The sequence below is a fragment of the Carassius auratus genome, unplaced genomic scaffold, assembly GCF_003368295.1.
Source record: "Carassius auratus strain Wakin unplaced genomic scaffold, ASM336829v1 scaf_tig00001266, whole genome shotgun sequence".
In the NCBI taxonomy this organism is placed as follows: Eukaryota; Metazoa; Chordata; class Actinopteri; order Cypriniformes; family Cyprinidae; genus Carassius; species Carassius auratus.
The window spans coordinates 1-27,420 of record NW_020523348.1 but is presented as its reverse complement, the minus strand read 5'-3'; the positions used below and the strand labels follow the sequence as shown (position 1 = coordinate 27,420).

The window sequence follows — 27,420 nt, the reverse complement described above, 5'->3', positions numbered from 1 at the left end:
ATTTATAAAAAATAATTCAATCTGACAGTTTGCTAATTCTGTGGAATATGACTAATGACCTATAGATATTTTATTTAAAAAAAATTCTAGAGGCATCATCTACTCACCTTTATGCTTTTCCAAGCAGATAGTTTGAACTTTTTTGTTCATTTAATTTAATTTTTTTTTTTTTTTTTTGGTGGAAAGAAAACAATTATTTTATTCAGCAAGGACACATGACATTAAGTGACAGTGAATACAGTGAATTATTTTTCTATTTTAATATTTCTGTCTTATTGTTTTTACTTTGGTTACTTTTTTCACCTCACAAAAAATAAAAGGTAAACATAAAAACATAAAAGGCTTCTTTCAATAGCTCTGAAAGGCTGAAAATATCTTACATTTAAAATATAATGTACTTATGAAATGATTTTGGAAAACTCCTGGGGCTGAATGAGAGCTTTGCTCACTAAAACAATTTGTCCATTATCACTGTTACAATTTCATTAGATTTTTCATTTGATTGTGTTGCTGCTGTCCTGAACACACAATCAAATGGATAAAAACTAAAGGCCTTCCCTGATTTCTCCATCAAAGCAATAAACATTCCATTAAAGCATCTCTCTCTCTCTTTCTCTCTGACTGCGGAAATCAAACATTTAAATACACAGAGCACTCAGAAAGACAAAAAGAGCCATTTAAGAATCTTTGTGGCATTCATCCCCTAAAGATCAGAAGTCTGTCAAAGAGAAGATCAATACTTATACTGCTATTGGATTCCATATTAAGAAATCTTCAGCAAGGAAACTGCTTAGACCATAAGTGGTCTAAGGGTCCTGGTTTTATTGTTTTTGGAGCATCACGGTGTGATTTCACACAACGAGGAATATTCAATCAGGAAAGACAAACATCTATCCTGAAACATTCACATGTATAAAAAGCAACACGAGAAAAGATCTATGAGACCTATAGAGCATTTCCCCTCTAGAGACATGATTTGTGCTCTTAATTAGAGGCAAGTCATCCGAGCAGCGCAGCATTATGAAACACCTCACACACACTGCAGATCGCACAGTCTGCAATAATGCCAGCAGCTGCAGAAGTGACGTGGCCTTTAAGAAAAAGAAAGTGTTAGTCATCAGTAACCATTTCACATGTGTATGCACTTCACAGTGAGCGCTAATAACTTTCAGACCCGAATTAAATGGGAATTGATCTCAGGAGTGCAAGGGAAGAGAAAGAGAGCTGTGAGATGCATACTGTATGCGCCGAAATGGGACAGTGTGAGTCTGAGTTTAACATTCATGAGAACCAATGACCTTTTGTCCTAACTCCCATACTAGTATAATTATATCAAAAAGATGACATTTAATATGCATCATTAAAACAATACATCATTTTCAGGCCTTTCAGAATTGGCAGATAAGGATTATTTGTAGCACAATTTTATGATTTGAAATGATTTGTTTGACTTTTTGAGTTGAAGTTCTCCAAACATAGTTTAAATTGCATAGGCTCATTAGGAAAATGACCGATAACTAATAATATAGTTATACATACACAAACTGAGAGATGAAAGAGAGACCTACACATGTACACACTCATTTCCATGTCCATATGTTGAATGAAACTGCCCTCACATTCAAGAAAAATGCTTACTGTGTATTCATTTCACAGCCCATTACCTATTTGAAATGGAATAATCTGGAGAACCCTAACCTCCATCTGCTGGGACCGCCTGGTTTTCCCTCCCTCTTTCTTTTTCTAGCCAGATCTCAACATCCTTCCTGCTCATCCTCTGAAGGATATTAAGGAAACTCCAGGATATTTCTTTGAAGGAGACTGAAAGTTAAAATGTGAACGTGTGCAACCTGGTGCCTCACAGCCACACATTTCTTAATTCTCACTCTGTAAAACAAGGTGCGGAAAACACAGTTACCCAGGTCCCACTTTTCAGAGTGTGAAGCTCTTCAGGAACTCCTGTTCTGCCATTGATTTGATACACACACCTACGCCTGCTTTTGGGTGTTTGTGGAAGTTCTTTGCTGTGTCCTCTACCATGTTCTTCTTATCAGATATTGGCTGACATTGTTGATGTTTGGCTGTGATTGGCCGTTCTCTGATCTTTGACTCAGATAAACAACCACAAGCTGCTGATTAAGTAAATACTGGATTCTGATGCCATCATCTTCCTCACCTTCACTGAAACAGCAGCAAAGAAACAGCATTAACCTCCTACTAAATGACCCCATAGTTTGAAATGTATAATTAATTTATCAACTCCTTGTAGACAAGACACTGTATATGCTGTACTCACTGCTTAGTGCACTTCTGGTTAGATGCTAACTGCATTTTGCTACCTTGTACCTTACATGTGCAATGACAATAAAGTTGAATCTAATCTAATTTTCTTTACGATGCTTTTATTTAATGTTCACATATACAGACACGGATAGTGCTGTTCAAAGCTTGGGGTCAGTATGTTATATATATATACATATATATAACAACTCAATTGAATTGCATTTTTTTTTTTTTAAAGTGACATTACAGACGTTTTGAATCAGCTTTGCATCACACGTATAAATAACATTTTAAAATATATTAAAATAGAAAACAGCTGTTTTAAATGTTAATAATATTGCACAGTCTCAATACTTTTACTGTATTTTATCAAATAAATGCAGCCCTGGTGGGCATAAGAGACATTTTAAAAATCATACTTCAAACTTTTAGGTAATATTTGTATAGTCTATAATGTCTGTAGCTCAATTGGTAGAGCATTGCATTATAAAGCGCAAGGTTGGGGGTTCAATTTCCCGGGAACATATGATAGGTAAAAATTGATGAATAAGTAAAGTAAAGTAAAGCTGAATAAGTATACACACTCATTTCCATGTCCATATGTTGAATGAAACTGCCCTCACATTCAAGAAAAATGCTTACTGTGTATTAAATACAATAAGTAAAGCAAAGTAAGTCGCTTTGGATAAAAGCGTCTGATTAATTTAATTTAATTTAATATATAGAACTGGCAAAATCACACTTTTCTTTGGCTTTTTCCTATTAAGGGGAAATAGAGCCCTAAAATTTATATTTGTATCATCATTTACTCATGTAATTTAGAGTTATGTAATCAGTCTTGCTTGGCAGTTTGTTATATAGAAAAAAAATCTCAAACTTTTTGTGTAAAATCTTCACAAAAAAAGAAATAATACAGGTCTGAATGAAACTAAGACGGGCAAATGATTCATCATTTCTGAGTGAATTATTTGGTTAAGTATTCAAACAAGGAAATAAAAATCAATACTTGTATACATACTGTGCGGAAAGGTGAAATCCTGTTGATGAAAGCAGCTGAAGGCCAAAGGGGGAAATTAAACACTGGCTAATCATGTGACCTCTTCAAAATTCAATTCTAGAACTCCAGGTGATTGAACATGACATCACACCAGTCCAGCCAGAGATCCATAACATCCATATCAGCCCTGCGAAACAGATGGGGTTGGCTTTAGAGGTCTGCTGGCTGACAGGCGATCTTCAGATAGTGAGAAACAGGACTGTTTTGAGCTTTACAGTAAGTACAGCTTCGGCAAGGGTTAGAATGCCATCACCGGACCAGTTTCACTGGTCAACAAGAAGACTGACAATGGTAGCTTTTCTGATTTTGTCACATCAGAGATTTATCATTCAGTTTAGCTTATCAGTGCAAAAAATAAAATGAATCAGTAATGTTTATAATCTATTACATACGTTTTTTTTATCAGTGTTATCATGCTAATGTTTAAATAAACATGCTGTCTTTTGTGAATCATTGTAAAAGTGACATTACTTTTACAAAAAGTGTATCGAGTGTATTATTGTACCTAAAAACTTAAAATAAAAATCACCTGTTTTCTTCAGACACTTCTTTTCACAGCCTTTTTTACTCGTTTTCAGCCGCTGACAGATGATTCCATCCAATTTCCTGTGTGAGGTAAGAAATAAAAAAAGGGAAAGTGAGAGAGAGAGAGAGAGAGAGAGAGAGAGAGAGAGAGAGAGAGAGAGAGAATATTTGTTTGTGAATAGGATGTGTACTGACCCATGTAGAGGAAGTGGCAAATTGCTTGAGACAAGACTTGATTCAGCACTTATGATGATATGCTTCCAAACTCACCTGTTATACTGTCATCCGGCTGATGGTTTATGCACCAGTTGGATTAATCATCTGTTAAAAAGCAATTTAACTGGACATTTATAGGCACTGTTAAGATGGTTTATCACCCTAACCTAACAAACAAATAAAAACAGCTCATATGCATCTTACTTCATAGACTGCACCACTGGAACTGACCACTAATAGAAAATGCTTGTTTGATATGTTTGCAGCTCCTGTTGAGGTTCAAATAAAGTTGATTAGGTTAAGTGACCAGTGATTTGGTTAGGTGGCCATTAGCATAAGCATTTTAAAGGTAAAATGTGTAATTTCTGCAGTCTGTTTAAGCAGAAGCTCTTGGATGCGTTAATATTGTCAACTAAATTAAAGACAAAAATGTTAATTGATGTAGGGTTTTCCGATTAAACAAAGAAAAAATGGAAAGACTTCATGATGATATGTAACAATTTTGAATGTTGATGAAAACATGGCAAGGAAAATAACTGCTAAATTATTGTATTAACAGCACACTTAACAAGACAATGTCTTTACTGTCAGTTTTGATACATTTAATAAATATTTGCTGAATAAAAATATGAATTTCTTAAAAAGAAAATTATAATCTCATTAATCATAAATGGTAGTGTATTTGTGGCACAAGACTAAAAGACAGTTTGGTGCCAGTAGTGATGCACATCTCACTTTTGAAGTACTTCAGGCTTAAGTGCCATTTTCATAGAGATGTGGGAACTAGTTGGTTTGTGGGTTTTGCTTTCCCTGTGGGTGAAAAACCACATCCTAAACCACCGGCTCATATTGTAACAGAACAGAAGAAAGATAACGTCAGAGGAACAGTGCTGTGGTTGCATATATATTTTTGCAAACAACATGCTCAGATTTGTGTGAGTTGTACAAACCAATGGTTTGAACAAGAAATGTGACTCTTTGTGGTGGCCTCATATTTCTGGCTTAGAGGAGGGAGAGGAGTCACCCTGCCACAGTACACAGCATGTAATCCATCTCTAAAAGGAAATTATTTCTTCAAACCTTTTCCTATATACTATAATAACCACATTTCTCACTGTACTTTTCAAGCAGTCGGATTGCAAAATCACTAACGATAATGAAAAGCCCTAGTATAAATGTAAGAATGTGTATGTGTAATGGAAGTTTAATATAGGATATTTTTCTATTCCCAGTCACATTCCCCTTGAAACTTTACCAAATCTCTGAGTTTTGCTGAAATTGAAAAGCTTCAGTTGCACCATTCATGTAACTCGTGAAACATTCAGGTCTGCCCTTAAACACTTCAGCACACAAGTGTGACACACTGATCAATGGGCACGTCTCAAACAGAGACCGATCTATCTAAGTTAAAGCCACTTGCCAAACGGATGCTGTTTCAGCAGTAATATATCCCTTGTGGCAGACAGCCCTAACATTTGGACCTCGCTTCCTGCTGCTAATACAGTCTACTGACATAAGTCACTCTAAAAAAAATGAGAGAGACAGCAAGATGTAGGGAGAATGTGTTCCCTCCGTGCAGAGGACAGAGGATAGGTGAATTTGATGCTCAACAAGGTATTATTAATAATGCAATAATGCATAAGGCATTACTCAAGACATATGAGAAGGTGGGACAAACTCAATGCAAAGAAACAGTTCAATAAAATTTTAATTGTAAGGATTTAAGTCAAAGTTAACTTTTAATTTTTTTTATTTTACTTACATTTACTCAGGTGATTCAAAGGGCGCATTAATTTATTTCTTCTATGGAACAAATGTACAAATTGTACAAATAATGTCTTTTTGTTTTCTGCCCGCTGACATAGTACAGCTTCAGAAGATTTGTAGGATAGTGCACAAGTCATATGAACTGCTCTTATAATGTTGCTGTTGTTGTTGTTTTTTACAGGTGTTTGAGTAATTTATGGAGCCAGACGTGTTCATAGTGGTCACTATAAATAGCATTATATTGAAAAGAGATGTATCATTTGTGTTTCACATCACCACAACAGAATATGGGTTTTAAAAGATGTGGGGTTTTGTAAATAACATACTTTTCACCTTGAGAGGAACCATTTCTTTTAAGATCCTTAATCTCTCTATGGACCCATGCAGTGATTTCAGAACAAAGAGAAGAGACTTAAATCTACTGTACATCAACACTTTATTCAACTGTAACATCCCTTTCGTGCTTTTTTCTCTCCTATCTCTTGAGGCCTCTCCTCTCTCTTGTTGAAATATGCATGCACTCTTTCCATCCTTCCCTCTCTGATGGACACATTAGGGAGGATGGTGTACACTAACATGCCTTCTGAAGTCCAGCATTTTAGATGCTGTCATTGCCTATAAAACATTTAAGCATAGTTCTTTTCCCACGGGTCCTGCAGAAAGACTTGTAATTAAATAAACAGCTTGTCCAAAGGATTAAAAAAAAAAAACAGTCATGTCAGTGCTTTTAATTGGGTATAAAGCATCAGCATTAATGCTAACCTGTTGTTTGGATTAGTTTCCATAAAAGGTTCTGATCCATAAATAATAGAAAGCTTGATACATTTTCACCCTGAGAACTAAAGGTCCAGGATTCATTCAGTAAGGAATGAGAGCTTTGAGTCATAGGGTCCTCTAGTGTTTCCTCAACATGTTCTGCAGATCTAAGCAAGGAAGTTTATTTTTGTTTCTTCAGATCCCTAATCGAGGTATAAGGTTGTGCATATTAGCTTTTGTGCCAGGGTTCCTCAAATCTTGCCCTGGAGGGGCCAATGCCATGCTTAGTTTAGCTGCAAACCTGATCAAATACTACTGAGAAAGCTCATCAAGGTCTTCAAGATCCATAGAAAATCACAGGTAAGTAAGTTTAATCAAGGTTGGAGCTAAACTCTGCAGGGCAGTGGCCCTCTAGGACTGGATTTGAGGTGCCCTGATCTATGTGGCTTTTTGGGCCTGTGGCATCCGAGTAGGGCAGTCAATTTCAACATCTTGAATGCTGGAAGCATCAGTGATATCTCCCTCGCTCCCTGCGCTCCCTACTGAGGACTCACTGCACACCAGAGTATTCATCTTTTGTCCGTAGAGGTCTCCTATGTAAAGTAAAGGCATGCTGAGATTTGGCAGTTTTTCGTCTTCCTGATGGAGCTGGTCGGACTCCACCAGGGCTTTCTGTCTCTGGTAGTACTTGGAGAACTTGTTGAATATAATAGAGATCGGAAGGGCGACTACAAGCAGGCCACAAATGATGCATAAGGTGGCGATTAGTTTCCCAGCCAGCGTGACGGGATACGTGTCGCCGTATCCCACCGTGGTCATGGTGATCGTCGCCCACCACCAGCCCACCGGTATGGTCTGCAGTTCTGACTCAGCGTTCTCTCTCTCCACAAAATAGATGAGTGCTGAGAAAATGGAGATTCCGACGGAAAGGAAGAGGATGAGGAGTCCGACCTCATGGTAGCTGTGACGGAGAGTCGCACCAAGCGAACGCAGCCCAACCGAATGCCGTGCCAGTTTGAGGATGCGAAAGATACGCATGAGGCGCAGGATTTGCACCACCCTTCCCACGTTCACAAGCTCCTCGCTTTCCTCAGCATCAACAGTTTCAAATGCCAAAGTGGCATAAAATGGAATAATAGAGGCGAAATCAATGATGTTTAGCGCATTGCTCAGGAATTTGCACAAACATGGTGTGACTGCTAATCGTAGGATGAACTCAAAAGAGAACCAGAGGACGCAAAAGGTCTCGAAATTTTTCAACACGAGGTTCTCTACTTCTTTGTCATTAATGTCCACCTGGTGGAACTCGGGCATGCTGTGAACGCACATGGCTATGATACTCATCAGTACCACACTCAGCGAAAACACTGCAGTTACTTTCGCAGAGCACGAGTATCCCGGGTTTTCCAGTCGCAGCCAGAGTTCCTTACGCTTCTCGGAGCACCAGGTGCCCTCAAACTTTTCAAGGTCTTTGTCAAACGCAGATAGTTCCTCCATAGATGAATCTAAGCTGTCTTGCAGCTGGTTTTGTGGGTCATCCTCGTTTTCCCAGTCGTGATCTCCTGCATACTCTTTCTGTTCTTGAAACCTGTTGCTGCAGCAAGTGTCCAGGTGAAGCTCCTTGATGCCCCAGTACTCCAGCTCCTGGCTGAAGCTAAACACGCACAGCTCTTCCATCAGGTGGATCTTTCCGGTATGGTAGAAATTCAGCACGTAGCGGAAAAACCATGGGTTTCGGTCGAAATAATACTCACGTTCAGCAGCTGCATAATCGTCACAAAGCTGGAGAATAGCAGCCTCTGAACTGCAGTAGAGAAGTTGGGCGAGTCGCGTGTGGGGGAAGCGTTGGAGGACCACTCGTTCCACTTGCTGCTTAAAGCCACCGACGTTGAGGTTGATGAAGCTGTCCTCGGGGCCTTGGCGGTGCAGGACCTGCCCATACACCATGATGGATGCCAGAACATGAAGGAGTAAGTGGGGCTGTTGGGCTAAGCAGTTTTGGAGAGACTCAGCTATGGCTGAATGCCTACAATAGAGGAAAATAAAAGTCTAATTAGCACTTTCAGAAGAAAAAGTTGATTTGTTGCCATCAAAACAATATTCCTGCTCATCAAAAATGTAATCTTTTTTTTTTCTTGCAATAGTTCACTGTTCTGTACTCAAATATATGACAAGACAAAAACATAATCAGATTTAAATACACAGAGAGACAGACAGCTAATCTATTATAGACTGCTTCTAACTGTAACAACTGTGATGGGATAAAAGCATTCTGGAGCCCAAATCAGCCTTCATAGCTGCTAATGGATATTGATTTTGTACAGTGTCGTAAACAAAACCTCAGTGATCATTATGAGCATTTCAACACTAACTCTGACTTTCTCTCCCAGCAGTATTGCTGGGCACAAAATCACGTCAAGATTTCAGGACATTCAGTGAACACCTGATGTGCAGTGCTTTTGTAAAGTTCGAAAAATGTCTGTGTCTGAGACCATTAAATAAATAATAATAAAAATAAATAAGTAAATGTAAAATATTGTTGTATCAAAAAATCATTCAATATTAAATACTCAGAATATAAATTTGAGTGACAAGTTTCAAAAAGTATTTGGTTTATTCCTCTTTTGCTTTAATGGTAACATGATGAACTCCACAAGATCGCATTCTCCAGCATGATTTGAGAAACATCCAAAGAGCATCTTGTGCTTTAATGGCACCTTGTCTGTAGAGAATGACATTATGAATGTCACAGATGTACTTATCTGATCAGTGACCTGTAAATATTGCAAGAACGTATATTTCTTCTTAACTAAATGTCATAACATTTCTTTTTTTAAATATATTATTTCTAGCTTTAAATAAGATTTTAAATTCCAGATTTCCATTAAAGGTTTATTTTAGACCTCACTGTATGTAGTAATAATTTATATTGCACTACAAAAAATTTTAATAACATTTGATAGCAACAGAAATAACTGTAGAAAAACAGCATTCCCACAATAGACCTCAAAACACCGAAGTATTACATTTGTGTAGAATACTGAATTTCTAAATTACATATATAGGCCTATATACAATCGTTTACAAGTTTCTTCAAGGTTTGTATAAGTCCGCGCGCTCTGCCTGGTCGAACTCCAGCAGCAAGGACAGCACCAAAGTTATGTTCAATAACAACACTGCGTAATCCAAACTACACAGAAGCAAAAATCAGTTCACCTGTTTTCCTTTCTTTTCCGACGACTTCAGTGCACAGCAAAGACGTTTCCATCTTCCAGTGCCTTCCTTGGTAAAGTCGAGTCCGGTGTGCGCTCGTTCGCAGTATTTGCCCCATGTCCCGCAGCTGACTGTGGCGGGTGGGACACTTGGCACATATTGTGCAGCACACGCACTCGTGCTGCCTCGGGGCAGCTGCGCGTCCGTGCGTCACTGGCCCGTTGCAACTGGAACGCGCTTGCGCTTTGCGTTCCAGGACGCGCCTCCACAAGCTCCACTGAGGAGCGATGATTAAGTGAAAAATAATCGGAGGGCAGAGAGGTGAAATCAGTGCAAGAGAGAGACACTTTTACCCCCGTGAAGACTAGATAAAGGATTAGAAAACTAATAAAAGAGTGAGATTAAAGATCCCTTGAGTAACTGCTGAAGACAGAGGTCGAATGGATATTGTGGAAGAAAAGAAAAGAAAAGAAAAGAAAAGAAAAGAACTATACTGGAAAGTTTGAGGGTAAAAAGAATCGTCTTCTCGCTGCTTTTATGAGCATCAAGTGTGTAAAAACGGAAGGATATCAGCATCGACATACTATAGTTACGTTAAAGGGTGTTAAGTTATTAATCCATGTAAACAGCAAGTGGTCTTTGAACACGTTCACTTTCTTCATTTAAAGTTCTTTTCCCTCGCGCAGCACCTGTCGCAGGTGCAGTGAGGAACAGAGAGATGATGCCCCCTAGATGCCGTCAAGAGAACGCCGTTTTAATGTTACTCTTTAAAGTGTGTAATACAAATAAATAAATAAATAAATAAAGATAAGCTATTTAAAAAAAAAAAAAAAAAAAACACCGACACTTATTCTCAGCGAAAAACTCTTTAGAAAAATCTAAATGTATCAAGCATTTGCAACAAGTAACATTCGAGAACGACTGTAGAGGGCAGCATTGCGTGACATACGACTAATATCGTCTGTAAAAGTTTCACTGGACAGGTGCCTAGAATTAAATGTGTAAATTCTCAATTCAAATAAGAACTGACAAAAGTGAACAGCAACGTTTGAGAAACTGTCTTTTTTTAGACAGATTTTTTTTAAGGATCACATCAAGGCAAATTGATGTTCTATTGTTCGATCAATGCTAAAATAACAGGATACACTGAATCTGGTTCAATGTTTTGTTTGGTTTTTCCAAAAAAAACGTAAAAAATACGCACATACAGTTATTAGCAAGAGGATTCATTCCTACTTTTGCAAACAGTTAAACAATGTAACTCATTTTTATTTAAATTGTCAAGTTGTGTGAAATGTTTTGATTCCATAAGAATGTCTTTTCAGATGATTTACAGAGAAATTTGTATAGAATATTGTTAGGTAAAGTAAAAAAAAAATATATGATGTAACTATATACATAAATACATGAAAATGCCATATTAAAGAAATTAAATGTATAAATATATATGATAATCAAAATCAGAACAGCTTTATTGCCAAGTTTGCTTGCGCATACAAGGAATTTGTTTTAGTGACATAAGCTTCCAGTACAGAGACAACACAAAAAAAAATGCAAATAAATAAGTGTATAAACAATTGTGCTATACATCAGAATGGAATAGGATTGAGTAAGATGCAGGGATGTACTAGGATGGAGGGGTAACAAATAAATATAAGGATATCACATGTTTTTATTGCATAAGTGGGGACCATTTAACTGTTCATGAGGTAAATTGCCTGGGGGAAGAAAATGTTCTTGTGCCTGCTGTCCTGGTATTTGCAGCTCTGAAGCTTATTTGCTTGAACATCCAAATATGACTGTGCCAAATAAAGACTAACATTTGATGGAGCATGAGCTGAGTTTAGAAAGGAGAAGGGAAAAATCTATCATACTGGGGAGTGACAGAGAGGACAGAAGATCTCCTGCTCACTGCACATCCAGAACTGGAACTCCGATATCATTCTTCCAGTCACTATACTGGTGGGTAACTTGCCCCCCAGCCTAAGAAAGAAAGACAAAGAGATAAAGATTCATTCATCAAGTCCTAATGAATCATCACACATACTAGGTTAACCAGTTTAACATTGTTTTGCAGACATAATTGGGACAGTTGTTTTTGCTGACTCACATTTATGTTTTGTGCTAATTACTGGTGTAAATATTGTGGTTAATTATGTGGGCCAGAACCTTAAAGTCACTTAACTAAGATTCTGAATAAGAACAGGAATGCGAACAAACAGATGGAATATGATTGTCATTCAATGAATTCAGAAAAAATGTAAGGAAAAACTTTAACCCGTAAATGTGTGTGATGTGTAAATATCCTTTTGGAGGGTTGCAGAATGAATGATAATAGACAGCTTCAGTGAGGAAAAAAAAGATACATTATCAAAATAATAATAATGCTAATGCACTGGTAGTCTGAAATAAACCACACACACAAATGACCCACCACTATGCTGCAAATGAGCCATTCATCACAACTGATTTCCTGCCCCTCTGATGCTGTCAGACTGTGAGTCAGGATTAAAACTTTTGACAAATTAAGATAATAAAAAAATAAATAAACTTTATAGACATGAACAAATTCAATATTCAAACTGATTATGAAATTGAAGGAGTGTGTATGCATTTATTTGAAAATGACTGCACTTCCTGAACCCTGTATACTTAAGAGTGCAATAGCTCTGCCAAAACTGTTTTAGAACAAAAACAATTTTTTTTTCATTCATCCCGTTTCCTCAAGCCACAAAAACACTCAACATATTTGCAGAGATTAAAAAAAACTCTTTCTCTACGTCTCACCTCAGGGTTCAGGTTTCTGAAGACATATATTCTTGTTTTCATATCACAGAGAACAGATCTGGGTTGTCATTAGCCCACTTCATATCCCAGACATCCTTGCGCTCAAATGCAGATGGGTCTCCAGCTGTCGACCCACCCTTTGCATCCCCTGACGAAGCCCGCGTCTCTACGTCCATAAATGTCAACATACCCATGATGTCTATAATAGTCAGCCGGCTAGAAAAAAAAGAAGAAAAAGTGAGAAAGCAGAAGTGATTAGTCTATCAGTAATTAGTGTCGATATGGCCTAGAATTACAACGGGACACGAAAGGACAGGAAAGGAAGAGAGAAAGAAGAATCGGACCTGGAGTTACAATTGAGGGACAGCTGATACCGTCTGGACGTAAGGGAATATTTCTGCAGGAGGCTGATGTTGGACAGACTGTATCTCTGTAAGAGCCCAGACCCACAGCCCTGTGGACATCACAACTACACATCAACCTTACAGAACCAGTGAGATGAGAAAGCATGTTTCCTTGTATAAATCAGACATACCACTATAAGCATCCTGTCTGAAGCTGTGATGCAGAAGATCAGATCTGTGGTGGCCTGAAACAAGTGAAACATAAACGTCTCACTTTCATGACTCTTTCTCAGGGCTATCATATGAATGTACTGGGCCAGGGTGAAATTAATAGGGTGGGGTGCAGCCTCCATACTTAATGTTGTTTCTGACATTTGGATCCCTTAGAAACATCTTCGACACATAAAGATGTGTGGATCAAGGAAAACATAGCACAAATACAAAATAATTCATGAACAGACTGGGCTGAGTAGAGTTTTGTGACAGCTTTTCCCACTAATCCCCACACAAAGGGTTGAGAGAGCCACAGGTGAGTGTCTGTGCTGAGTGGACTCACTGTGAAGGCTTTGGCAAAGTTCAGTGTCCCATCCGATGTTCCGCTTGGACTCTCATCGATGTGAAAAACCCTAGAGAAAAGATTCAGCAAGACAGAGTGAAAAGAGACAGGGTGTAGGTAAAGTGAGGAAGAATAAGCAAAAGTGGCATTGACCGCTCACAGACTGTACGCCTCACCTCAATAATGAATATCACTTACATATTACACAGATGTGCTATTTTCATTCAGTCAGAGACACGGGACAAAGCATGTTCTACAACTTCAATTGCAGCTATATTTCCATTCTGAAAATAATCCCTAGATGAGATGATCACTAAAATGTTCTTTTACCATGCCCTCATTTCATACTTAGCACAAAAATAAAATGGCTTGTGCGTTTATTGCATGTGTGTTGTGCAAAATATAGTTATTTTGTCAGTGTCACAGATTTTCTTTCTGAATGCTGCTGACAATTCAATAGATGGAGCTGAAAAGCAGTTTAAACTGTCTTGTAGTCTCACTTCAATTATTAAAAAATATTAAGCAAGCATTACTTTTTTCAACGCTGATAATAATAAGAAAGCTCTTGAGCACCAAATCAGCATATTAGAATGATTTCTGAAGGATCGTGTGACTTAAAGGGTTAGTTCACCCCCAAAAATAAAAATTATGTCATTAATAACTCACCCTTATGCTGTTCCAAACATGTAAGGCCTCCTTTTATCTTCGGAACACAGTTTAAGATATTTTAGATTTAGTCAGAGAGCTCTCAGTCCCTCCATTGAAGCTGTGTGTACGGTATACTGTCCAGCACGTCCTGATTTTGCCAAGTCCAATGTGTTCCTAGGTCAACATATTTTGTTGACCCTGGAACAACATTTTACTCCAAAAATATATTCTTAACCATATCCCTACACCTAAACCTAACCTTAACCATGAGTAATCCCTAAAATCAGAGGAAATGATAGATGAATGACACTGATGTACAAGCACCAAACACTGATTTTAAGCATAAACTTCACATAATCTATAAACTGGTTCTTCAAATCTGATTGGTTAATCACAATGTTGTTCCAGGGTCAACAACGATGTTGTCCCAGGAACATGTCTCACTTGGTAAAATCAGGTTCTGCATACTGTCCATGTCCAGAAAGGTAAGAAAAACATCATCAAAGTAGTCCATGTCACATCAGAGGGTCCGTTGGAATTTTTTGAAGCATCGAAAATACATTTTGGTCCAAAAATAGCAAAAACTACGACTTTATTCAGCATTGTGTTCTCTTCCGTGTCTGTGTGAGTACTACTTTGATGATGTTTTTCTTACCTTTCTGGACATGGACAGTATACCGTACACACAGCTTCAATGGAGGGACTGAGAGCTCTCTGACTAAATCTAAAATATCTTAAACTGTGTTCCGAAGATAAAAGGAGGCCTTACATGTTTGGAACAGCATAAGGGTGAGTTATTAATGACATAATTTTAATTTTTGGGCGAACTAACCCTTTAAGACTAGAGCAATGTTGCAAAAAATTAAGCTTTGCCATCACAGGGATAATTGACATTTTAAAATATATTACAATAGAATAGAGTTATTTTAGATTGTAATAATATTACACAACTATACTGTATTTCTGAACAAATAAATACAGCTTTGGTGAGCATAAGAGATTAGAAAACATCCTGTTGTATCGCAGTACTCAAAAATCAGTGCAGCGCATTAAATCACTCTGAAAGCACTCACTATACAATCTGATAAAATCACTGGTGACCTCTGACCCTCACCTCTCTCGACCTTCCTTTCTTGTCTTGGAAACCTGGTTGATTTCAAGAGCAGTGAGTTTCTTATCCACACGATCCTGCCAAACATAAAACGCCTCTTTAGATGCAGCAATCACACTCTTCATCATGGTGACGAACAGAGGGTCTGTGGAAGCAAAACAATGAGGAACAACGTTTGAGAAAGAACAGAGAATAGAATATAATGGAATGTACTAGAATGTAATTTCACTCTGTGGAATGTGAAATAAGTGAAATTCCTTTAACCAGTTACATCATTCTAAAAAATAAAATAAATAAATAAATCTGTTGACATTAGCATATTTATACATCAAAGCTATCTTTTAGGTTTGTATGATTTCAAAGGCTGCTGAAAATCACACAAACCTTTATTCAGAGTGGGACTCAACAACAGATTTCACCTACAAATATCTTTTATCTTTAAATAACTACAGATTCTGTTGTGCATTGCTGTTCCAACTATGGAAACTGTACACAGAGAGGTCAGGGTGAACGTCTGGAAAAGATCTGCTCTCCCAACCAGGGGAGGAATTCAGCAGAATGCCTATGAGAGTGAGGGGAAGCGAGCCTGGATACCCACCACAGCTTTCACACTACTGTACGTTCATGTGTTTCATCATTACAATCACAAGTCTACTTGCTTATCATCAAACAAACCATTCTAAATTGAATATGTCAAATAAGCTTCAAGTCTAGGGTTAATAAGACCATTCAGGCCTCATGTAAACCAAAAGTGGTCGGATGAGAAAGTGAAAGTTGTGACATTTGCCAAGTATGGTTGCCCATACTCAAAGTTGGTGCTCTGCATTTAACCCATCCAAGTGCACACACACAGCAGTGAGAAGTGAACACACTGTGAACACACACCCGGAGCAGTGGGCAGCTATAGATCCAGCACCCGGGGAGCAACTCTGGGTTCATTGCCTTGCTCAAGGGCACTTCAGCCATAGGTATTGAGGGTGGAAGAGAGCGCTGTTCATTAACTCCCTCCCACCTTCAACAAAAATGTGCCTTTATATATTTATTTGATCCTTTGAGGTGTTTTGATTGGACAGCTCAGTAAATGCCTGTGGTAAAGTGGTTACATCCGGTGCTTAAGAACAGCTTTCTCAATTTTAATGTAAATAAATTCTAAATTAAAATAATATGCCTTTACTGTGCTCTGTCCTACTGAATGTAGCCCTGGTTCAGAGCTGCTATTAGTCCTTTAATTCTTTGCAAAATGTCATGATACAGCCACAGCTGTACGTTTGATTGTTTCTCATTGTCTATGAAAATGGCTACAGTCATGTATGATTGTTAAATCACTCCTGTTTGTAACTCTCTGGTGTCTGAAATCAGATTGCAAATTGAATTATTTTCAGAGCTTTTTACTACATTGGGATTTGAGAGGTGTCTTTACTATTGCTGATCTAGCCTCAGTCTCAGTGTCCTTCTGTTTATAAAATAATAAAAAAATTAAAAAATAAACATGGCACAGATATGACTATTGATTTTATTTAAAACAATATTCGAACTTAAAAAAAATTCTCAAAATACCACACTGTACTGCTGCCTATCAGGCCGTTTCTGAATGCAGTTCTTTAGAATGCATCAAATTTTCCAAATTATTTGATGCATATTTTTATGACAAACCATTGGCCTGCTTAGAGCATGTTTTCTTTGAGAGTTGATAACATGTCCTTCTCTGTAGAAATAAGAGGTGTTGTATGTTCGCAGCTGTGCCCAAATGTACAAGTATCGAAACCAGAAAAATCTGCTAAATGAGAAAAAATCACTTCACTACTGATTAACCAAAAGCATAAACACACACACACACAAACAAATATTCTTTATGAAATAATGAGCTTTTAGAAAATAATTAGTAGAACACTAGAATAATTAAATATTATTGATCAGTCGTTGGTGGAATTTTTATTTTGAATTATTTATATATATATATATATATATATATATATATATATATATATATATATATATACATTCAATATGTGTGTGTACAGTTATGTTTTTAAATCATTTTAGAATTATACATATTTATATTAATATTTAATATTATAATATTTAATATATACTATAATATTTATGATTGCCTTATGATTCTAGATTAAATTTAAGTGTGTCAACAAAATAGGATCTTTATTCCCTTACCACAGTGTGTCGCCCTGAATTTGGATGTGAGTTTCACACCATATGTCTCCACATTGAACACATGGTCACCAAGAGACTGACCGGCCATCAGTTTGAGAGACCACATATCTGCTCTGTCCACTCCGACAGCATATATTTCAACCCCAGAAGCCCTTGCTGCTGCTGCAACCTCTTCAACTTTATCTTGCGGCCGTCCATCAGTCACAATGATGGCCACATTATCAATCTTCTTTTTTAGTGGCCAGGCCTTAGCATTCACTATGAAAACCTGTTCCATGGTGGTTTTTATGGCCAGGCCAGTCATGGTTCCCGCTGAGAGGGGATCAATATGAGAGATGGCTTGCTTGACCTTGGCTTTACTAAAGTCAGGGTTGCCAACTCTCACGCATCTGGAGTGAAGTTTGGACTTCGTCTCACTTGCGTGAGAGTTGGCAACAAACAAATTTATAACAAAGATAAACAAAGTTAAACTTGCATTAGACAATAAGCTTTGCATTAGCAAATAATGCCTCATTAATGTATTTGTCCTGCTTGTTTAATGTTATATGACTAGTATAGGGGTGTAACAATATATTGCAGTAAAAATGCAACATGAATGATGGATAGTGACAATATTATATATAATTAAAACAAAATCTGCAATATTATAGATAGAAGTCTCGTATTCTATTGTAAGGATATACTTAACGATATCTGTAACAACCTAATGATTGTGAATTGTGTATAATAATTCATCCCGACTCTAGAGGGCGCTGTAGAATGTTCACTACTACAGTAGCAGCGACTGCTGGTTTGTTTTTACTGTGCTCGTTGGTAAACTCGAGATTAGAGAGTCAAGAGAGGAGATCACTGTGCTCAGTTAGGTAACATTTGAAATCGTTGTTAAACAAACAACAAGAGTTGTTTTTGCATTTGTTGAATGTGAAGTATACTTAAGAATTATCGTGAGCATTAGTTTGGGTTACAAACACATTATGAGATGCTGTCTAGGCAAATTCTGATGATATTATCGTCATGATAATATGTCAGATTTTTACAGATCATGCTCTTCTTTACGTCTGTAATTAAATATAATTTACATTTCCCTCCTCAAATTAGTTATTTGAAGAAGTGGATAGACAAGTCCTTTAGCACTATACTGTGAGAAGTTTTGTCAGCGCTGTCGAGCTGAATGTCTTGCCAATGCTTGCAAATTCAGCTGAGTTTTATTTCGAAAAGACGTTTTTTGTGTATTGTAGTGCATTCTGTTGAATATACACAGTGCTTACCATATTTATTATATATCACCACCTGATGTAAGGTTTGTGGCAAAGCTGCCTTAAACTAACAGTATTGGGGATTATAAAATATTTTTTTTATGTATTATGTGTAAGCTTTTTAGTCACAGTGGTGTTTCTAATGCTAAAATCTAATTCAGTACATAAAAACAATGCCAGCAAGAATGCAAGCTTTTATCAAAGCCAAAGGAGGCCATACAAAATAAAATATACAATATTTTAGTTATTATGTGTGAATAAAGACTATTTAGCTGTCTATCTATCTATCTATCTATCTATCTATCTATCTATCTATCTATCTATCTATCTATATAGATAGATAGATAGATTTTAATTAACTTTTTCAAGTATAGTAAAATACAACAAATTGCCAACATACATTGGAGCTCCTTTAATATTTTTTTTAAGCATTCCAGGACACACACTTTGAAGTTGGCTAGTAAGATTTACAAACAGTTTAGAGCTCAATCTAGGCACTTGTTGACTTTGAAGAATGTAAAGTGTGGATGCATGTTACCCTTTTTCTCTGCTCTTTTTCTCTTGTGTTCGTTGTCACAGTATGCAGAATCTGCCAGTGCAGGCGCTGGCCCTGCGGCAGCTAGGCAGACTGAACTCCCTCCAGCTGCTCACTCCATGCCATGCCTCTGGTCTCAGCATGTGGTGCCCACGAACATTACACGCTCGTCAGTTGTGGGGTTCAGCCACTCCTCAAACACACCGTACAGCTATGTGGCCAAGATCATGGGACACTCGGCAGAGTTGGTTGCTTCATCACTCCCGGCTCAAAAGCACGGGAAAAAAAGGGAAACAAAAAATTATGCAGCAGGAGGAGGAGGAGGAGGAGGAAGATGCAGAGACTAGTGATTATGAGGATGAGCTTCCAGATGACCCAGGCCTGCCAAAAGACTATAAAGACCATGAGAAAACTGTCCAGTCTCTACGTTTCGATTTGGTATTGAAGACCGGATTGGACATTGCACGAAAGTAAGTCAGAGAAACTGTTCATGAGTTTCAGAGATGAATTCTGCCACACTGGTGAGTTGCAAGTACGTGTTTTCAGTTCCTATTGCAGATGTAACTCCATGTTTTTTTACCTCTTAGAACCCAATTAGAGAATAGACTGATGCCGTTCATATATAATCTTTGCTCATATTGCTCTCCTTTGTTTATTTACATTTAGTTTGTGGTGTTTCGACCAGTGGCAGTGACTAACACATGTATCTGTTTTTAGTGGTGTGGAGGATGCTTTCTATAACCTCAAATTGAGACTGAATGGTCAGAAACTCACCAAGAAGAGCAAAATGGTGAGTCAGCACCCTCTAGTGTTATAATCAGAAAGAAGCTTCATCGAAAATATGCAACACTAGCTGAACAAATTATGGATGCAATAAATATATATATTTTTTTAAAAACCTGCTCTGTTTGTGGTAGTTGTCCCATCACTTAATTTATATGATTTACCTATTAGTATGAGCAGAAATTGCACCTTCATTTAACAGTCTGCTCTCTCCTACAGGTTAAAGTGGGGGATACACTGGATCTGATCCTAAATGAGGACAAGGAAGTGGACACAGTCTTGCTGAAGAGAGTGATCTTAAAAAAGGTGGTTGGAGAGACAAAAGACACAGAAAAGCAGAGAGTTATTCTAAGAAGCTGGAAACACCTCCAACTTCCCAGAAAGCATGTGTACAAGCAGTAAAGACCAGTTCTGTGATGTTTTTGGGAGGTGAAAGATCAGAAAGTGGGACAAAACTGATATTTCCTGTTCCACTCTCCAACCATTTGATTTGTAAAACTGCAGATTGAGGATTTATTGAGTTGTTTCCAATGCCCAACAAAAACTGAAGGTCCTTGTTACATTTATTCACTTACCAGTAGTTCTCATAACTGTTTCATATTACTTGAAGATTACTATTATTAACTTTACAGGTACAAGTGAAACACAAACACATCTTATTGTTTAGAGGCGATTTTGGTTATATGCAATTGCTTATATTTATGTTACCTAGATTCACAAAATAACATTCACTGATTGTGAATCAAATATAATTTAGGATATCAGTGTTTTTCTGATCCCTTGTTTATGATACCTTATTTTTTATTTTATTTTTACAATTGTCTTCGTGACATTGGTAGATTTTCAATGAACAGTTTTCAGGAAGGGTACAGGGTGCCTTTGCACACAGCTGCACTAAGAACCAGACAAAAAAAAGGAATTTTAAAAGGTTTTATACAGCATCTATGCAAAAGATTAATGAGTCAGACCCACATAAATACAGTTTTTAAACTGTATTTCATTCTTTTTTCTTCATTATAATGGTCAAGGGTGGAATATACCAAGACCACAAATTTAATCTTGATAAACACTTCCCTTGGGGGTTTTTTTTTGTGTATCTGAAGTAAAATAAAAAGGAACATGAAACCCATCTTGGCTAGGAAGTGAATTTTTATTGAAAAATATATAACATATAACCTGGTGCTATAGTTAAGTACAGATTAATAAGATTTACTTCCTGTAAGACAGGATGTACTTCAATATGTTGATAATTAGAAAAAGCCAGTGCTGCAACATTGCTAAAATAAAATAAAACATGTTTATATACTGTATCTTCTCTGCCCTCACCCCAAACTAAAGTGACCTATTATTTTTAAAGAACTAAATGTTTACATTTAAGTTAATTAAGGCTAACTTTAGCTTATCTAATAATTAGACATTAGAATAACATCAATCATATTTTGGCATATAAATAGTAACACTAATATTTCACTGTCATGTGATAGTGGCTTCAAACACCAACTTTCTGTCACTTACCAAACCATTTAAAGGCCATGGACGTGAACTTGACCAGCCAAACTAGACCTTGAACAAGAACGTTTCAGTATGCTTCAGCTTATGGACTTGTGCAAATAACAGCTATGTTGTGTAAAATATAGGAAAACGGGTCTACGCTTTGCAGGATTGTTGTCTAAGAATAAGTCACAGTGTTGTTTGATCTCTTTGCCTTCTTTAGAATGTCACATTTCTTGCGATTGGGGCGCCTGCAGCGCTCGTCAATGCTTGGCACGCATTCATAGTGCCACACTTCCTCCATTTTGTCAACTGGGTAGACAGCCTCCACATAATGACGAATTAGTCGGAGACGCACAGGGTCCAGCTGTTTCTTGTTGCAGGCCCCAGAGTGGTTGTACTGCAGCCTTAAATTTTCGTGCGTGAAAAGTTCCGGGAAGAGACGGACGAGAAGGCGAGCAGCAAAATTTCCCACAGACAGACTCTGTTGGACAATTTCCCTTACTTCAGCATCCGTGAGCAGGTACTCAGAAGGCACTGGGAAGTCTGGGGTGGACACCGAAAGGTCCTCAAGAGGAATTTTGCAGAAGTCCTTGCTGCTTTTCTCCAGGGGTGAAGACAGGACTTCAAAGTCCTCTTTCAGACGATCTGAAGTGAGGACACTGATTTGGCCAGCAGTTAGCAGCAAGTCTTTTGGGTCAGGCTCTTGGTCAGGTGAACAGGCCTTCCGTTGCTGCTGGTATGAACGCCGTTGGTCGTTATCCCGCCGCCTACAGCGCTCATCAAGTTTGCCAACAAACTCAAGGGTCCACACACGGTCGTTCTTAGCTTGGGGGTAAAGCAGCTGGACATAATGTCGGATGAGATTGATTCGTACGGGATCCAGCTGTTTCTTTCCTAGAGAGCCACTGCAGTTATAGTATTTTCGTGCATTCTCGTAAGTAAAGAGCTCCGGGAACATGAGAACCAGGAGTCGGGATGCAAAGTTCCCAATTGATAAACTGCTTTCATAGTTATTCTTTAGCTGTTCCTTAGTAAGTAAAAACTCCTGAGGGACATCAAAGTCTGGAGGAGGAATTTCCAATTTGTCAAAGTCCACAGGCTCCAGCCATAGTTTTCTTCGACTTGCGATTTGGTTTCTCGTAATCACACAGGTCACTGATCTTAACAATGGAGATGCTATCAGGAAGACGGGTGGTGTCGTACATCTCTCGGTTGTCACGACTTCTGCCATTGACTGAAGCATTCTCCAGTGCTTCCTCCATTCGTTGTACGCACAACTGCAGCCAGATTTCTTCCGGAATATCAGGGAAATTGGCCTCCATGTATTTTCGAATAATTTCTAGTCTGTCTGAGTCAATGATCAACTGTCCTATGCTGTTGTGGCCCTCCGGCAACTTGCCCTCCTCAAACACCTCTGGAAAGAGTCTGTTCAGCAAAAACACAACAAGCTCCTCCGGTGACGTTAAGTCTTCAGAGTCATCACCAGTGGCCTCGTGTTGGTCATATACTACATCTGAACTGACATTGTTGGGATGAACATAATCGTTCTCACCAGAGTTGAGGGAAAGATTCTCATCCTGGGCATCTTCACTGATGAAATGGCAAGCATGATTCGGTTCCATGTCAAACATAGAAACTACTGGAGGCTCTTTGTCACACATCTGACCACTCTCCATGTCCTTCTGAGCCCAGAAACGATTCAAGAAATCGTTGATCTGCAGCAAGCACTCCGTCTGCCAGACGTTTTCATTTTTCACCAATGGGTAGCAGACTTCCACATAGTTACGTATTAGCTGAAGGTGCAATGAATCTAAAGTCCGTTTGGTTGTAAGGCTGCATGTGTTGTAGCCATGCGTGCATTCCTTTGCTGTGAAAAGTTCTGGGAACAGTTGAACAAGGAGTCTGCAGCCAAGATCTCCCGCAGTGGACGTTTGCTCCATCAGCTGGGTGAGTTCTTCACTGGTCAGCTGGTATTCAGGAGGAGGTTGAAATTCCATAACCATCTCAGAGGGTTTCATCTGCTTTTTGATGCGCGTCACTTCAAGCGAGAGCAAATCCACCTTACTGTGCAGCTGGGTCATGCTGGAATTCAGCGTGTTGAGGAGGAAGAACATCTTCTCGATGAGCGGGTAGAGGTGAGAATCCAAGGCAGCAGGAGAACCTGTGACCCCCACATTAGGCGAGGCCTTAAACATGTGATGCTTTCTAGAGTTGCCCAGTTTTTGGAAGTGGACCCCATTATGGCTTTCTCTGTCTCCATTGTGGGCTCCGTGCTGGTCCAGATTGGATGCAGCTTTACGCTCAGAAATGCGATGTGTGATGCTGTAGAGTGGTTTCCTGTATGAAGAGATGGGAATCTGCTCCAGTGGAGATAATCTGTGGCTGTGAGAACATGACCTGCTTCCATTATCTGAACTGTTGTCAAGGAGATGTTCTCCTGCCTGAAAAGTAAGTGTGAGATGTTGCTGTTAATAGTTTGTACCAAAAGTTAAGTCAGACCAGATGTAGGATGTACTTTAGCAAATTATATCCCAAATACAATGCGTAATCAATAGAAGAATGAATGCTGTGATTGTAACAAATGCTCCTTTTCATCTTACCTGTGTTGTCACCTTGACCCTCTTCCCGCTAATGGGCTGTTCCACCTCAGGGCCTGTGTCTGTTGCTGATCGTTTTGTAATGCGCTTAAAGAAGCTCTCCATCTTTCCCTCCGTGTTTTTAATAACATCCTCTGCATCTTTCTCAACTTTAACTTCTGGAGAAAAAGGCAATTGTTCATAACCATTCAAGAATGCTGAGAAATGCTGACAGACATCATCTCACAACTCTGTACAACTTTGAGACAGAACTTGTAGCCTAACTTACATCTGGTATTAAGATCTGTCTCAGTTGATCTGATCACAAAAGATCGGCTGAGACATTTACAACTGACATTAACATGCATCTCCTGTGACCATTTACATCTTTATTTCTTTTTTACACAAATGTGATGTTTTGACAAGAATTCAAGCAGTTATTTTATTTGAAGAACCTCTATATACTGTTAAACAGAAAGTGTTGTAACCTTTGTTATTTCATATTGATAGCAGGCATAATGAACAAGTTCCTTGAGGTGCTGTGAATGTATATGCACTGTATGCACTTTTCATGTTTTTTCACTATTATAGGCAAGAAATGGCAATCCTAATAGCAAGGGATCCTAATAGCAAGTTCAAAACAACGTCTCCATTTGATGCCAAGGTGAGTCAGTTCATTTCACGGGATAGTTTGATCTGGACTGTGTTTATTTTGATGTGATGCATGTTACTAGACAGAGATATTGTGATGTTATAGTAAAAGGCAAAGAAAAATGAGAATGATTTTAGTGTGAATTGTTATTTACATACTTTTATCAGGCACTTGTCCGTCTGCATTAACCATGCACACAGAAGAGCTCATGTCCTGGGAAGAGACACACAAGACCCATGACTGATTAATGATATTATCTGATAGTCACACATCTAATCTGACCACATACATTTCTTATGCACTTCTCCCTAACACTTGTCAGTCATAGGGAATGAAGCCTTAGAAATATCTGTCAGCTAAATTGACTATATATATATATATTTAGGAGAAAGCACTTGACCTGCTGAAACACAGTGAATTCAGTATTTCAAATGACTGGTCACAAATATCATGGTAAGCGTGTGAAGATTATAATGCGCGTAAAACTGTATTCTCAGAGTGAATTCTCTCTTCGGTCAAGTTCTGTGAGATTGTTTTTCTATTTGTTTTTCATGTCTTGCACCGTGAAGTCTCGCCAGAGCACCGGAGAGGCGCTGCTTCACCGTACCGACCCCCGTCCACCGGCTCCACTTCCTCATTCTTCCAGTGTAAACCCCACGGATCGGTTCAACCGGGGAGACAGACGGACAAGCAGCTCCCTACTGCGTTCCTTCTGTGGACTGCATATTTCATAAGAAAAAAAATGTACTCTTTATGTTTTTTTTTTTTTTGCTGTAATACGGAGTGCTGCCCTTCTCTCGTGTTTCCCCTCCCTCCCCCGTGCGCAACTCTCCCTCTTGCGTGACACGGCAAGAAAAACATCCACCGATGAGTTTTCGCTCCGTCTCCCGCGACACGGCGCGCATAAACTACCTGCGCTGCGGAAAACAAACTCACCTTTTCGACTCCGGGCAGCCGTGTGCAGGTTAGGAGGCGATAGCCATGGTCACGTCTTTAAATCCAGTGGATTTGTCCACGGGTAACTGTTGTCCGTGTTTCTCTCCGCTGCTTTTTTTTTTTCTCTAGTCAGTGCCCTCTCGCGTGACGTGACGGTACTGTGTCATTTCCGCACGGCTGTGTGTTTGCTGTGGGATTTTGCCAGCCCACCCCACGTGAATACATGAGCTTCTGGGCCGTGGCAGAGAAACGCGCGCTGTGGCGTGAGACTTCTCGTGACACACTAGTCATTTCAAGAGGCCCCTCGAGTCGCGCGCCTGATTTCCACGAGGGTAAAATCACCGCGTCATAGACGCTCGTGACAATGCAAACCTACATAAGTGTACAGTTATGAAAGAGTTTTGAAAATGGGGACATGTGTTATGTCCTCATAAGTCACCCTCTCCTTGTAATAATGTGTCATACCCATGACATTATACAGAGTTGTGTCCTGATAGGTCACAAAAACATGCCCACACACACACACTCACACATATATATATACACATATATATATATATATATATACACATATATATATATATATATATATATATATATATATATATATATATAGGCTATATAATGCATAAATATGAGATATTCGATTTATTATTTATTTTCATTATTTTACGTTTTATAGTGCATTGTTTTTTTATTCTAAAACTATATTGATTTGAAGGTGGTACGGTTAAATAAATGACGTTCGGTAAATTCTGAGTAATGCGATTGGAAATGTAAGCAACACCAAGAAAACCAAACGATAGGCTACCACGAATTGTTTGTTTGTACTTTGTTCTCACAGAAGGTTTTGCATTTAATAATATTTGGTTAAAAAATAGTAATTAACTAAGTCTTCTTGTATTAGACTCGAATTACAAGTAGCATATTGTTGTTGTTTTGTTTTTTTGTTTTTTAACTTTATTACGCCAAATGTCCAAAAAATGATTTATCTTTAACGTTTAAGACCAAAAATATATTTCTCATCATCAAATTGTAGATTTCAAATGCTGTTTTAACATTAAATGAAGCAAAGTAGTAGTAGGCCAAGCATTTTCCATTCTAGTCATCAAAGCATTATATTTAGGCCTAATGCTTGGTTCTGTATGGTTACCCACCAGCTAAAATATTAACCTGGATTATGGTTAGCGCTTTTTTTAAGGAAAACTATGCACGTTTTGGGGTAATATAGCTACGTTTAATTTTTAATTTATGTATAGGTCTAAATTACTTTCCGGTTCTCTTTCACATATGATCATGATATATATAAAAGTCATCATAAAATTTTATCAGCACATAAATAGGCTAAACTTCATTTTCTTGTGCATGATCTAACCATCAAAATATTAACCTAACTGCAGAAGTGTCAGCGCTTTTATGTTTAATGACTGCCGTCTAGTGGACATGACAAAGTACTGCAGGGCAAAGATGCGGTACTGTATTGTGAAACGGTTTGCTGTCAAATTAATAATCTGTTATTGTATTTAAATGTTATTTTATTAACACATTTTTTATAAACAGCATTTATTATTATTATTATTATTATAATTTATTGTTGAAGGTAAATCACCCCAATAAAGTAATTTGAAATTGAAAAATAAAACTCATACATATTTATATAAAATACAAGGAGGTCTAAATGGGTCTAATTCATGATCTATTTATGAGAGACGTATATTGTCTGTTACAAACCCAAAACCTCTACACCAGGGGTGTC

At 38.1% G+C, this 27,420-nt stretch overlaps 3 protein-coding genes and 1 pseudogene across 4 annotated transcripts; 1 reads left to right on the top strand and 3 right to left on the bottom strand.

Annotated features, from left to right (window-relative positions):
- Positions 1 to 6,309: 6,309 nt before the first annotated feature.
- LOC113069273 (potassium voltage-gated channel subfamily S member 3-like) lies at positions 6,310 to 10,540 on the bottom strand. The gene is made up of 2 exons (XM_026242307.1): positions 9,821 to 10,540; positions 6,310 to 8,630 (listed from the first exon to the last, which is right to left on the bottom strand). Exon 2 carries the CDS (start codon positions 8,549 to 8,551, stop codon positions 7,043 to 7,045), a length of 1,509 nt encoding a protein of 502 aa, XP_026098092.1. The 5' UTR covers positions 8,552 to 8,630; positions 9,821 to 10,540; the 3' UTR covers positions 6,310 to 7,042.
- A 900-nt stretch (positions 10,541 to 11,440) lies between these two features.
- On the bottom strand, positions 11,441 to 19,323 carry LOC113069277 (WD repeat-containing protein 35). The gene is made up of 7 exons (XM_026242310.1): positions 19,227 to 19,323; positions 15,267 to 15,408; positions 13,505 to 13,574; positions 13,140 to 13,193; positions 12,949 to 13,058; positions 12,605 to 12,820; positions 11,441 to 11,800 (listed from the first exon to the last, which is right to left on the bottom strand). Exons 2-6 carry the CDS (start codon positions 15,389 to 15,391, stop codon positions 12,643 to 12,645), a joined length of 537 nt encoding a protein of 178 aa, XP_026098095.1. The 5' UTR covers positions 15,392 to 15,408; positions 19,227 to 19,323; the 3' UTR covers positions 11,441 to 11,800; positions 12,605 to 12,642.
- LOC113069276 (uncharacterized protein C6orf203 homolog) lies at positions 18,177 to 21,088 on the top strand. 2 transcript variants are annotated; one of them, XM_026242308.1, is made up of 4 exons: positions 18,177 to 18,295; positions 19,268 to 19,693; positions 19,941 to 20,013; positions 20,226 to 21,088. In XM_026242308.1, the coding sequence occupies exons 1-4, from the start codon at positions 18,192 to 18,194 to the stop codon at positions 20,406 to 20,408; spliced, it is 786 nt and encodes a 261-aa protein (XP_026098093.1). In that variant the 5' UTR covers positions 18,177 to 18,191; the 3' UTR covers positions 20,409 to 21,088. The 2 variants fall into 2 exon arrangements, with proteins under 2 accessions (XP_026098093.1, XP_026098094.1); XM_026242309.1 differs by having other exon boundaries at positions 18,217 to 18,290; positions 20,226 to 21,085.
- A 49-nt stretch (positions 21,089 to 21,137) lies between these two features.
- On the bottom strand, positions 21,138 to 25,999 carry LOC113069275 (BEN domain-containing protein 3-like; annotated as a pseudogene).
- Between the last annotated feature and the right edge of the window lie 1,421 nt (positions 26,000 to 27,420).

What these genes read in the sequence shown, in the direction of transcription:
- LOC113069277 (XM_026242310.1), bottom strand. Translation starts at nt 15,391, where the DNA reads ATGATGAAGAGTGTGATTGCTGCATCTAAAGAGGCGTTTTATGTTTGG. An exon ending in ACTTTGCCAAAGCCTTCACA is followed by an intron (nt 13,194 to 13,504) that starts GTGAGTCCACTC and finishes CACTTGTTTCAG; the next exon opens with GCCACCACAGATCTGATCTT. An exon ending in CAGACAGGATGCTTATAGTG is followed by an intron (nt 13,059 to 13,139) that starts GTATGTCTGATT and finishes TGATGTCCACAG; the next exon opens with GGCTGTGGGTCTGGGCTCTT.
- LOC113069273 (XM_026242307.1), bottom strand. Translation starts at nt 8,551, where the DNA reads ATGGTGTATGGGCAGGTCCTGCACCGCCAAGGCCCCGAGGACAGCTTC.
- LOC113069276 (XM_026242308.1), top strand. Translation starts at nt 18,192, where the DNA reads ATGTTCACTACTACAGTAGCAGCGACTGCTGGTTTGTTTTTACTGTGC. An exon ending in AGATCACTGTGCTCAGTTAG is followed by an intron (nt 18,296 to 19,267) that starts GTAACATTTGAA and finishes TCGTTGTCACAG; the next exon opens with TATGCAGAATCTGCCAGTGC. An exon ending in TCACCAAGAAGAGCAAAATG is followed by an intron (nt 20,014 to 20,225) that starts GTGAGTCAGCAC and finishes TCTCTCCTACAG; the next exon opens with GTTAAAGTGGGGGATACACT.